General features: G+C 36.4%; 1 protein-coding gene across 1 annotated transcript in view; it reads right to left on the bottom strand.

Moving 5' to 3' along the window:
• LOC117406964 (fibroblast growth factor 14) overlaps positions 1-13,320 on the bottom strand; it is a 214,184-nt gene that overhangs the window by 186,943 nt on the left and 13,921 nt on the right. Inside the window, exon 2 of the mRNA XM_034011456.3 lies at positions 12,342-12,402. Within this exon, the coding sequence (XP_033867347.1) occupies positions 12,342-12,402 (61 nt within the window). The remainder of the gene's footprint in view (positions 1-12,341; positions 12,403-13,320) is intronic.

The raw sequence follows: 13,320 nt of genomic DNA on the forward strand, positions 1-13,320 counted from the left end.
AATATTGGACTTGGCTTTTTTTCCAGAATATCAAATTTTGTTTTATCTGTATAAACAGAAAAACTTTAAATAACTCTTGGCTTAAAGTTTTATAAATAGGGTCTAGTATATCAAAAATACATTTGCATACATTACACAGCATACTTATAATAAGCATTTTATGATGTAATATATTGAACCATCACATAACTCCATGTAGTGTATAGAACCCAGAAGATTTATTCCGGATACTGTACTACACTAGAATCTGTCATGAGCTGAACACTAAAAATGATTAATAACACATACTAAGCATAGCTTTACATTTCTAACTTTTTATTTAATAATAGGAAGAAATTCACTAAAGCTCTTACAATCGGGTAAGAGCTAAAAACTCAAACACTACGCTTAATCCTTCCACAATCTTTTTCAATATGAGCAATTATTCCTTAAAAAATAATTCTCTACAGTGTTTAAAAAAAATTGTTCAATCTATTACCAAAATGAATATGGGGGATACATCTTAGCTTGCTCTATTAATAAATAAATCATTAGGGCCACAGTTTATTTTTTGCTCCTCATCAAGGTATATGGTTTTCCCTATGGCCAGCCAGGGTGTACACATTTTAGATGTCTAATATTAGAGGTTAGGTGCATTTTAGAAATCTACTTATACCATTCCCACAACCTGGTTCCTTAATCCAAAGACTGAGGGTATGGGTAACAGTATACCCAACACTGACAGCTCCATTTAAGATACAGAAGCACATGTGATCATATCACCAGATAACGAGTAATGCAAATTCAGTGCATCCTATTTTACATAAAGTGAATAACATCGTAATAACACAAAATCGTATTGAAGTACTACAGACCACTATAGAATACATTGTTTTCTTTGTGAATTTCATACATTGTATGTGATACTCTAAAAAAAGACGTGTTAAGTACATTTTGTGTTAAATCTCTGACTAAGTTTAGTGCAGTTTATGTTACCTTCAAAGTAATTCTATACTATCAAAATAATCCATACATTTTAGCAATGTAACACCTCTGCTAGCTAGATTTCGCTGTTAATCTGTTCTGGTAACGTTCATCCTAATCCTGGTCCCCCGGTTCTTAATGATAAAGTTAATACATTATTGTTTTTTGATGAGTTTTGAAACCGTAAAAGTTTAGGGTTTCTTCATATTAATATTAGAAGTTTACTTTCTAAATTTGACCAACTAAAGGTGTGGGTGCACGGCTCTAGCCCTGATGTGTTAGTTATTTCTGAGACTTAAAAAAAATCTGTCACTGATCATGAAGTTAATTTGATAGGTTACAATATGTTCCGTCAAGATAGATCATCTAAGGGAGGAGGGGTCGCCATTTATGTGAAAGATCATTTGCAGTGTTCACCTGTATTATGTAAATCAACTCCTAAACAACTTGAACAACTTGAGCTACTTAAAAATCCAGTTAGCAAAAAATGTCCCACTAATGGTTACTGGCAGCTAGAGACCACCTTCAGCCCCGGCAAACACCTGAACTGTATTTAGCGAACTCATCGCTCCCTACTTAAATTCAGAGTATGTTTTATTGGGAGATCTAAACTGGGATATGGTTAAACCTAATGACATTGTTAAGTGTCAGTTATATTAGAACCTACTAGAATTGATATCAAGTCACCTGACAAGTCAACTCTGCTTGATATCATGCTTACTAACACTCCCTTGAAATATCAATCGGCTGTCTTTTGTCAGGATTTGAGCGATCACTGTTTCATAGCATGTACTCTTTTTTTCTATTTATTTAAACAATATGGTTCAGGTCATAGGTAGTTCTTTTATCAACCTTTATGCAGATGACACAATTCTTTACTCAGCAGGCTCTTCCATGTCTTCAGTTGTGTCTGATCTGCAGCTTGGTTTTGACAGTGTTCAGCAGGCTTTTTCTGCTCTGCGTCTTCTGCTGAACACTGATAAAACTAAATTTATGATGTTTAATAGAAAAAATGACAGTAGAATCTGTAACGTTAACCACAAGATTTTAACTCTCAATAAGATTAAATTGGAGCAAATCTCAACGTACAAATATTTGGGTATTTGGTTGGACAGTGCATTAACTTTTAATACACATATTGATACTATACAAGCGCAAGTCAAATCTAGACTTGGGTTTCTATATCGTAACAAGTCTTGTTTTACTCATTCTACCAAGTACACCTGTGACAGGGTGGCCGAGTGGTGACGTCACGGCAGAAGCAGGCACGAAAACAAACTGACACCAATACTGCAGTTCAAAAGAAAGAATTGGCTGTGCCGTTTTTATTCAGCAAAAAATAAATAAAATATTTTAACAAAAACACTGGCACTCACATAGCAAAATAAAAGAGTAAACAAAAACAAATCTCAAACACAAAATCAACAATAAATAATAAATAAACCATACAGGTCAGGCTGGGCAGTCGCTGTCACTGTTCCTGTATGTTATAATTTAATTTAGTTTCGTTTTCACACGTTCACTTCGCTCCGCACCTCGCCCTGTTACAACACCCTAGTTCAAATGTCCGTCCTTCCCATTTTTGATTATGGTGACGTAATTTACAAAATGGCTTCTAAAAAGGCTCTTGGGAGGGTTGATGTCCTATATCATTCTGCTATAAGATTTGTGACTGGTGCTTCTTATCACACTCACCACTGTGATCTTTACTCCCTGGTTAGCTGGTCTTCTTTATACACGAGACGTCTGACTCACTGTTATTTGTTAATTTACAGAACATTTATTCTTTACTCCTATTTATTTGCAGAAATCACTACAAATCTCTTTCTCATTTTATAACTTACGTTCCAATGAATTGATTAAATTGGTGCCGTCTAGATTGCTACAGCTTTTGGTCGCAACTCTTGGTTCGCTGCAGCCAGAGACTGGAATGCATTGCAACTTAGGCTAAAGTTGCATAGCTTTCTTTCCATGGAAGCCTTTACCCGTATTTTAAAATCTTTGTTGACTGATATTTGTGCTTGCTAATTGTGTGATTTTTATCAGGTTTTAACTGCTATTGTAAAAAAAAAAAAAGTTATATGAATTCGTATGTTTGTATTGTATTGTGCTGTATTTTATTTTATTTTTTCTGCTGTAGTGCAAACCTCTTGGCCAGGTCGTTATTATAAATGAGAATTTGTTCTCAACTGACTCGCCTGGCTAAATAAAGGTTAAATAAAAAACAAAAATAAAATTACATAGGTCTCAAATGTGCCATTTTTAAATAAACGCATATTATAGCACACATGTGTTTGGATTTTAAAACATTGTATATGCTACTGCTTCAGGGTAAAAGATGCGCTCAATTTCTATACTTTATTTATGGGATATCTGTTTGCACTTGCACTTCCTTCATCATTTCACTTCAGCAGTGTATTCTGGGTCAAAGTATGTTACTGGCTGAAACCATGTCAATCAATAGGGGAAGCATCTGATTGGTTATTGACAGGAAATAAGCCAGTTAGGCGGTGGGGACAGTTTTACTCTCCAGGTGAAATGACTCAGGAAGTACAAGACAGTCAAGCAAGGCTTGTAAGCAGGAATTTCTTAAGCAGGAATTTCTTTAACCTTGTGTAGTACCAGATATTGTGTTTTAAAATGAAAATACATCTTTGCTATAACACGTTTTTCTTTCAAAACTGCACACTAGAAAAATACAGTGTACAATGAATGGATGAGCATTGCGGAGTACTTTCATGGAACTATTGTGTAACTCTAAATATTATGTTTAGTCAATCTGTATTGTCATTAAACAACCAGTGCATCTGTAGGTTAAAAAATGTGTATAAAATCAATATTCATATATAAAAGGTTAAAATAAGGCTTGGAGCAATTAGATTGCTAAAAATTCTAAAATTGTACACATTTGCTAATGTAATACACTGCATGTACAAATGTACAGTAGTTCTGAATTTATATAATTATGTGCAATTGTGATTTCTACAACAGAAACATTTCAAAGTACCTGCCAGTTAATTATTTTATCTCTTCAATAACAGTAACAGATCTTTGCTGTAACTATTAGACCGGTTTGCTCTCACTGAACACACTAAAAAAATAAATTGAAAGTTTCTTATTGCACGTTTTTCATATTTCATCTTCAGGTCTATGCATCTAGTGTCATACAGTATATCACTATATCAATAAATACTCGCACAGAACCACAAGGTGGTTTAAAAACGATTTTATTCTTGACTGCTTTTGTTTAAAAAAAAAAGTTTAGTTATGAATTATAATACAATACTACACAGCTGCTAATAGAAAGCCACTGAAAGCATCGCTGGTTTTAATTTGTTTGCAGCTGTCTACAGTATTTAAGCCCTGGATATGATAATAGTCTTTTCACTCAAAGCACCTCCAGCTATGAAATATTGGCACGTAATCATAACACTTTAGAACCGTTAGGAATGTGGTGTAAAGCCCATTTTGATTAATTCAATCAAGCTTGCAATTCATTAAACCCATTTTAACTGTTCAACAAGGGTTTGTTAGTTTATTCTCCTTTTTGAAGTGTTTTTTTTTTTAATTTCAGAGAGAACACTTCAAAAAACAGTCATTAAAATAGTCTTACAAACATGGTCCACATGCACAAAAAGAACAAAAAAAAAAGAAGCTGAACAAAGCACAATGAGGTCTTCCCTTCTCCACTTATCTTACAGTTTTGGTGGTTACTATCAGCAATGCCTTTTTACCTAGATGGTAATATCCTTATACTGTATAGTTTATGTGCTACTCTGCCATAGCCCACAGATTACCCAGAACTAGTTTATGCCATGTTTCAATCTGTACCATGGAACCAATCAATAAAACAGTCTCATCTAGTTCCAATATCAAACTGGGACTGACAGTCTACAATCTAATCTAAATCAGGACGTTACACAAAGGTAAAAATATCTATGTATGAAGTTTTTGTATAATTACGATTTATAAATTCTATTGACTACCTTTGTGTTCTGCCTACCTATTGTTATCTGCAGTCTGAGGTTTTATACCCACGTCTTGTATTCTTCTTACTGGACACTCATGAGGTAACTTCCTCAATCAGTGCTCTTGAAGAAACTGAGGATAATGGGAGTCTTATCTCAAAACTGTTTGAATGGAACAGAAAGGCACTGGTTTGAAATAGTTCTCAAATCCCAGTGACAGATGGAAACAAGGCGTTCTGAATAATGTCAAGCGGATACATGATGGAACATCAAAACCTGACTTAAATCCAACCTACAGTGACGGCTCTAATTAATGAAATGAAGCCAGGTGACGAGATGGCAAGTACTGCGTCAATATTGCTGGTAATAGTGTTATGTGGCTGGAACCTATTTAGAACCTATTTTGACATGCTGATTGTTTCTGAAAAAAATAAATGCTGTCATTGCAAAGATATTATGGGTCTTATTTTCAAAAGTGGCAAAATAAGAACTAGGTCGCGAAATGATTTTTAATACCTGATTTATGTACCTAAATCAAGTTGTTTATATTTTTAAGGGTTTTAAAAATCACTTAGCGACCTAGTTCTTATTTTGCCCCTTTTAAAAATCAGGCCCTATGTGTCCATGTTGTGGATTGATGCTTCTTTCACCAGGTATGTAATGTAGAAAAACACAAATATGCAAATATTTAAACTGAGTGTACCCACTTAGAGAGTCAGCCAGGGAAAAGACATGAATTGATACATTGCACATCCACAGATGCACTTAGGAGACAATCTGATCAATTTACACCCTGACCGGTATAAACCACAGCTGGATTTACATATTAATGCTTTAATTAATGCTCCCTAATTCATGCCAGGTTATGATCTATGTGGGGTCCTAATACCTGCTGCACAGGAAGTGCGTTCATAGTGTGGTGGCAAGATTAATGGACTTGATCATTACTAAATTAAAGCCCTTGACAATAACCTTGTCAATCTTATTAATTTTATCCTTGCTTTTATCCTTTAGAAAACAAAAGGCTTTACATTCAAAAATAAAGACACAGCAAAAGAAGATACACATTGGACCTTCTGGGCAACTACAGTATGTTCAGGACATTTTGCTGTAATATATTTATTTTAAGTTTTAATGCTGCAGTGTCCCATATAGTTTTAAGACTGCTTTTACTAGATTGTACTGTAGTTCCTCTTAAATTTTATCAGTATACAAAAACCCTAATACACTGGAATACTGTGCTGTGTTTGTAAAAGGTGTTGCACATTTTGCTTGTCCTGCTCTATATGGATACTGTGAGTCATTCTGTTATCTAACTGAAGGTTATGTGTGTTACTGAAGTCTTCATTCATAGATTATGACTAAGCTAATTCCCATAGACCAAACCTGACCTCAGTGCATTACCAAATCAATTAAAATGTAAAATATATATTACATTTTAATATATAATGTATTTGATCGAAGAATGAAGGGCTTGTCCAAAATCTACACGTTCCGGTGGATGACAACTAATTAGTTTAAACCAGTTCCATTTTGCTGCTTAATAAGGCCCTATCTAACAGACTAGTTGATAAACACATAGAAAAAAAACAACAGCTAAAACACACCATCAAACATTACATGAATAATTCTTGTGGAACTTTACCAATTCTAAAAATCTGTCCATCGGATGAGACGTAAAACCGAGGTCCTATTGTAAGTGACTCTGCAGCAGCAGTTGTTGATGCATAGTTCACCCCCTAGTCTCTGTAAGTCGCTTTGGATAAAAGCATCTGCTAAATGACTAATTCATAATAATTAATAATACAATATGCAGTCTCAGTATGTATATAGTAAGGCAATCAGGTACAGCATGTGCTTTTCAAATTGTTTGAAGATCCCTACAGTACAGTATGTGCTGAAAAGTTCAAACACAAAACGTCTGCTACAGTGCAAAGTTGTTTTTCTATGCAGTACAACACTATTTGGCCTCAGAAACACTCTACAGTAATTTATACATGATCATGCAATGCCAGTAACGTTAGCTTTCCAATCCCCCTCCACATGACATTGGACTAAAATATACATCTGTAACTTTGCTTTTACATATTTGAAGTGACTCCCAAAGGGACTGATTTTAAAAATCAGTTGTAGCAGATACTTACACAAGAATTCAAATTGTGCTTGGAATGATATATGCCGGTAAGAGCAGTTGCATTTGTTTTACTTGGAGGTGGCATCATTATTGTGAATGGGCTTGTCGAAGACAGTCTCATTGGAAGTGACCAAGAGGTTGTGTGAACAGAGGATACTAAGAATACTACAGCAGTAAAACAAGCATTTTAGTAATAAACTTCCCCTGCGTCGGCTAAATATTCAAAATGATGGTGAAAAAGAGTATTACAGAATAGAATAAATTAAGAGTGATCAATGAACTGTTTAATCCCAGTTTTCTAAGCAATTCTCCAGAGATATGTAAGTGTTTATTTAGCAGATTTATTTAGAAGATGCCTTTATCCAAGGCAACTTACAGAGACTAGGGTGTGTGAATTATGTATCAGCTGCAGAGTCACTTACAACTACGTCTCACCCAAAAGACGGAGCACAAGGAGGTTAAATGACTTGCTCAGGGTCACACAGTGCGTCAGTGGCTGAGGTGGGATTTGAACCGGGGACCTCCTGGTTATGAGCCCTTTTCTTTAACCACTGGACCACACAGCCTCCTAAGTGTGACATACAGATGTACATATAATAACTCATATTCACAATAGCTATATAATGTTATTACAGTACCAAATTTTCATGTCAATTGGATAAGCAGTTCTCTAGCTATACTGTATGTAAAAAAGTGTGAAGTGACATTAACATTATTTAAATACAAGCGCCTCCACCCCCCTTTCGCATGGGACTCCACCTCCAGCAGGGATAATAAAGTTGAGGTTTGTAACAAAAAATAATTGAATGGTTCTTGTGTATAATATTCTTTTTTTGGTTCTTGTTTGGCAGATATCAGCAAAAAGTGCAGTAACAGTACATAGTTCTTCTCACACAAAAACTGTAAGCTGTCTTTTATAAGCATGTGTGGCAGGGCAGAAGCCCTGCTGGTGTAAATAGTGTGTGGGAATGTAAGGTTGGCAGGGATGGGGTTAAATCTGTCCTTGCCAACAATCACAGGTGTGGCCATTCCCCAGTTAGGTAATTATAGATGTACCATACTATATACCCTGCAATAAAACTTTTTTTTTTGAACACACAAATGTTTTGCTCCTAATTTTGAGTTTCTTGAAAATCTTTAGTATACAGTATATGCTTTGGTGAAACACCCTTATTGTAATGGAAGTTTGAAGAAAGTCTCCTTGGAATCAGCATTCAGTAATTCAGATACATTCTACATTACAGAAATCAATGTAACCCTTTTATATCCAGGACAAGCTACAAGCTTGTTTTCTTGTTTTCTACAATACAATAAAACCTAAAGGAGTTTACTTAATCATTATTACCCAACACTGCAGGTATTACTTTCTAGGTAATTGGACTGTGGCTATTATAAACTGAAAATGTGTTTTTGTATGATGAAGAACCGGAGGACTGTGGGTTTATTTAGAAGGTAAATAACAGAACTACACCCGTATATGTTATATAACTGTGGAACTGTATGGTCTGAAGCATTGGACTACTGAATCACGTATGTCAGTAAAATACACCCATCACGGCTGTAAATTCAAAATTACATTTACCAGTATTATTAAAAATGTGTTGACCATGACATAATCAACAGATGCAGAATCTAATATTTTCAATAACTTCAACTAAATAATGTTTATACCATATTTCACAACACTTGGATAAACAGTTCTCCAGTTATATGCAAAAGTGTAATTGTGACTCACGTACAATCTCCTCCGCTATCTCCCCTTCGCAGTAGATGTCATCACCAGTGGGGGATAATTGTATTGTAACGCTTGAAATGTTTTTGCTTACGATTGTAAGTCGCCCTGGATAAGGGCGTCTGCTAAGAAATAAATAATAATAATAATAATAATAATAATAATAATAAATATCCTCTGCTTCGACCCGCCAGCTTACCTTCTGGCATGGATTTTCAAACTATGGCAGCATTACAACCTGACTGGCTTAGACCACGCATGGGGTTACAATGAGGTCCTTGTAACCAGACATTCTATAAGCAGGACTAAGCACCTGCATTAGTTCATTGAGTGACAGGGAGGGTTATTCGTTAGCTATTGTCTGTTTAACTGATCTTATCAACACAGGCTCTGTCCTTCAAGTCTATAAAGTTGTTGCTTTATTACCTGCTTTTCTGTCTAAATTTATCATAACCATTTTTATTAAAGGTTTCTTTGCATTTGAACCATATGTTTAAATGTCTCATAAAGCTACCCAAACACCCTGAAATAGTTTTTGTACCGTATGTGTCCATTTTGTTTTAGTTTGGCATCCAGGAATCAGCTATCTTTGAAGAAGTTCCCCTGGGAACCTCAGTAGAACTCTAATTTCAATGTAATGTTTTATTGAAAATGTATTAAATAAATGTAATGCAGAGTCCCTGTGGCAATGCGAAAGCCCTGCCGGGTTGAAATGTGTGTGTGTGTCTGTGGGGTGCATAATGGGTTGGCAGGGAGGGGGTTAAATTCCTCCCTGTCAAAACATGTGGGTATGTGGCTGGAGCCGTAAATTGAATTAAAGATTAATTAGGCTCCAGCCAAAATTGTATAAAAAAGGGTGATCACAGGTGTTAATTTGGAGTTAATGTTGGTTATAGAGGTGGAGGTATGGGTTGCTGGGTTGCTGGGTTGCTGGGTTGCTGTGTTGCTATGTTGCTGTGTTGCTGGGTTGCTGGGTTGCTGGGTTGCTGTGTTGCTGGGTTGCTGGGTTGCTTTTATGGCTGTGAGTTTTTGTAGACTTTTTGTTTTGGCCCTTGTGTCATTTATATTTGTTAAATGTGTTGTTTTTTTTCTTGTATGTACTGTATTTGTGAATTAGAATTGTGCATTAAGGCTGAACTGGCAGCTTTCTGTGTCTCTGAGTCTCTACCAGCTGGTAACAGCTTGACCGTGACACTACCCTGTCACACTCCCATTCAGAATGACATATGAACATTCATGAGATACAGCAATGTCTTACAGTCAAGATCAAAGTGGGACAAAGCCATCATGGGCACTGGAAACTGGAAGTGTAACGTATGAACTCTATGGCACATTTAACATCAGCTTCTTCAATAAAGCTGGACATACAGCAGAATATGTGCAAAACAAAGTGCAAGTGGGTGGAGCATGAATTAGATTAGAACCTGCACTTTGATATATTTTTATAATCAGTCCTACATACGAAGGACAAGTCTGAATATAACTATCTATTATTCATAAGAAAAGGGGACCCAGTGGCTCATCTAGTAAAAGTACTACCACAGGGCTTGAATCTCCTGAGTTGCCAGTCGTGGCCGGAGCCCCACTGGGAAAACAAAATTTGCCTCGCCTCCAAGATTCAGTAGCTTGGCAACATTTGTTGCCTAGGTTTGAAAAGTGGCATTTGGCTTGATGGTGGAAATGGAGGGAGTCTGTAGATCTTCTGTCCCAATGGTCAGAAATTGGGTTGCAGCAGTGAGATGACATTCAAATTTCAAATCAGGTAGAAAATGGTTGTAAGAACATGTATTATCTCAGGCATTAAACTAACTACTGTAACTGAAAACAATCTATTGACATGTTTCCCAACATCAAAATATTCATGAATGTTTGCTAACAGTTTGGGATATTTTTATTTTAAGATATCCTGTACCACCTCACAATCTCCACATTCAGGCTTTCAGTTGGCATCTACATCTACTCCCTTTCAACTGTCTTTCAGTCCTGTACTTCAGGGAGTTCACAAAAGCACAGGTGGTTGCAGTTAAATGCTCTGTATACAGATGGGGTAGAGTGCAATGAGATGTGAGTGCACTTCTCTGCTCTTCAGCACTGTTTCTACAATTAACAGAAGAGTCATGACTGCACTACTTTTTTTATGGAATACAGTTGAGAACTACAGTATTTTTGGGTTGGTCAGCTGTAATGCATGGCTCACTTTAGCTTTAATTAAATTTACAATGTCCACACAGCTATGTGGAGTAATCAAATTGACTTATTTTCTGGTGTGCCCACAAAAAATCAATATGCTAACCCTATAACCCTATCAGTAGTAGCTGATCAGCAAAATTCTATGAAGGAAGCTTGACCTCCTTCCTATTCTTAGTGTGGCAATTGGCAGAATAGCTAAGACATGTCTGAATGAATTAGACACTAGATCTGTTATGTAAAAAGCCAGGTACAGAAGGTAAAGCAAGTTCAAACTAGATGTAGCCTATGTAGCACAAATTGATCGAGAACATCACAATGTACCCAAGATATCACGCTACAACTGGACACCCCCTGCTTAGAATAAAAATAAACTGCAGTACACCATGGTACTTGTAAAAGCATGGCAATGTTCAATGAAGACAAATAAAACTATGGTAGAATTAGGCAAGTATGAGGGGTCCCCGTGTGGCTCATTCAGTTTAAGCGCTGCCGCTGGGAGAGCAGGATGAGTCACACAGCATGGAAAGCACCGGTTCGCCTCCGGGCTGTGCAAAGAGGCCAGACTTTGCTGGGGACTCCGAAGGAGGTGTCACATTGACTCTGACGCTCCCGGGGTGGGGGGTGGGAAACTGGCAGGTATTCCTTCTCCTCATCGCACAACAGCGAACCCTACTGGCCAGACACTGAGCACATTCAGAGTAAAAGCAATTCTGGCTTTAGGCTTGTGAGATCGGAGGACGCTCACACGCCCTCAGAACGTCCTTGCTGTGTGGGGACCCGCTGTGGTGATGAGAAAAAACATAATTGGACATTCCAAACTGGGAGAAAAATAAATACAATAATAATTGGCTCTAAATTTTAAAAAAAGTAGGCAAGTATGGTAATGCAATTTAAAAAGAAATACTACCTATGGTAAATTGTAATAAATATATAGTATATGCACATTAAACTGCATTTTCATGTATTTTCAATTTACCTAGATTTTAGTGATTCAAATGTATCTAAATGAATAAAAAATGATAACTTGATTAAACTAAATAATGAAACTTTATAGACTACAAAGAAAGCATCATTTAAGGCCACTTTAACTAGTTACATGTAAAGGCTGTCAATATGTTTCCCTTTTCTATTACTGAGAGTGCCTGTTACAGACACATGTCACTATACATCAATCACAGTGGTCAAAACATGATTTAGCCCATGTGTGAGCATACAGTAACAATATTTAATGCTTTTTATGAAGTGGACCAATACTACATTTAACTTGGTGAGACAACCAATCAGAATCGTCTCTTCAAAGTTATTTGTCTCACTAAAGTTCAGAGCAGTACACAGGAAGGAAATTTAAACTTACTCTGGCTGGCTGCGGTAACCTGACGCTCAGCGCTTCTGCAGGCAACACACTGAGAGAAAAGCTGCATGGGGAAATAGGAGAAAAAGGAAAAAAACAGTTTGAGTTAGTGTTTTTTTCAGGCTGAATTGCACAGATGTTTTGTGTATATATATATATATATATATATATCATTTTTAACAGACTATTCTTCAACGTGGATTACTTTCATACCCTGTTTACAGCCCCTTCACAACCATTTTTTTTATAGAACCTTGAGCTCAGTCTGTCAATAACAGCAGTACAGTACACCACTGGATTGAAATGTAAGCAAAGACACATTTCAATCCATGTAATATTTCTCTCTTCAATATTTACACGTAGTTATAAAAGGTTACCAGGTATAAGGCCTTGTGAGTGCTCATTATCTGTGACTTTAAAAGTGAGTGTCAACAAAGCCACCCAAGTTGAGAGACGTGGTCTGTATTGATGACAACGCTAATAACACTGTGTCGCTTTGTCATCCTTACTCACGTCAGCTATGTTGTTTCCATGCCTTAATGGCCCAACTCAATTGCAAAAACTAGATGGCCCTCAATGTTTTAATTTATCTTGTACATATAAGATGAAACAAAGCATATAAGTTGTAACAAAAATTAATTTGAAAACAAAAATTATTTTGTACTGTTGAGTTAGCGAAAGCCTCCTTTAGCATTAACACCTCCAGAGGTGCAATCTTGTCAGAGTTTCTACTGCTGTTGTTGCCTAACAACAACTGCTCTGCAGCCACATGACTATGAACCTTTGTTCTCTGTGTGTTCTAAAGGACCTGGTGGACCAATTGTTGCCTGCGATGGTTTTACATCAAATGTAATTGTTATCTGTCATCTGCTTCAAGCCTTACATCCTTGTCAGAGCAGCTCTGTCACTCATGTGTGCCTTTAAGTCACTGTTTGTTTCACATCGCAGCCCTAGACAAGTGAAAGCTAACAAAGATGCCTAT

Source organism: Acipenser ruthenus, chromosome 8 (genome assembly GCF_902713425.1).
Source record: "Acipenser ruthenus chromosome 8, fAciRut3.2 maternal haplotype, whole genome shotgun sequence".
NCBI lineage: Eukaryota > Metazoa > Chordata > Actinopteri > Acipenseriformes > Acipenseridae > Acipenser > Acipenser ruthenus.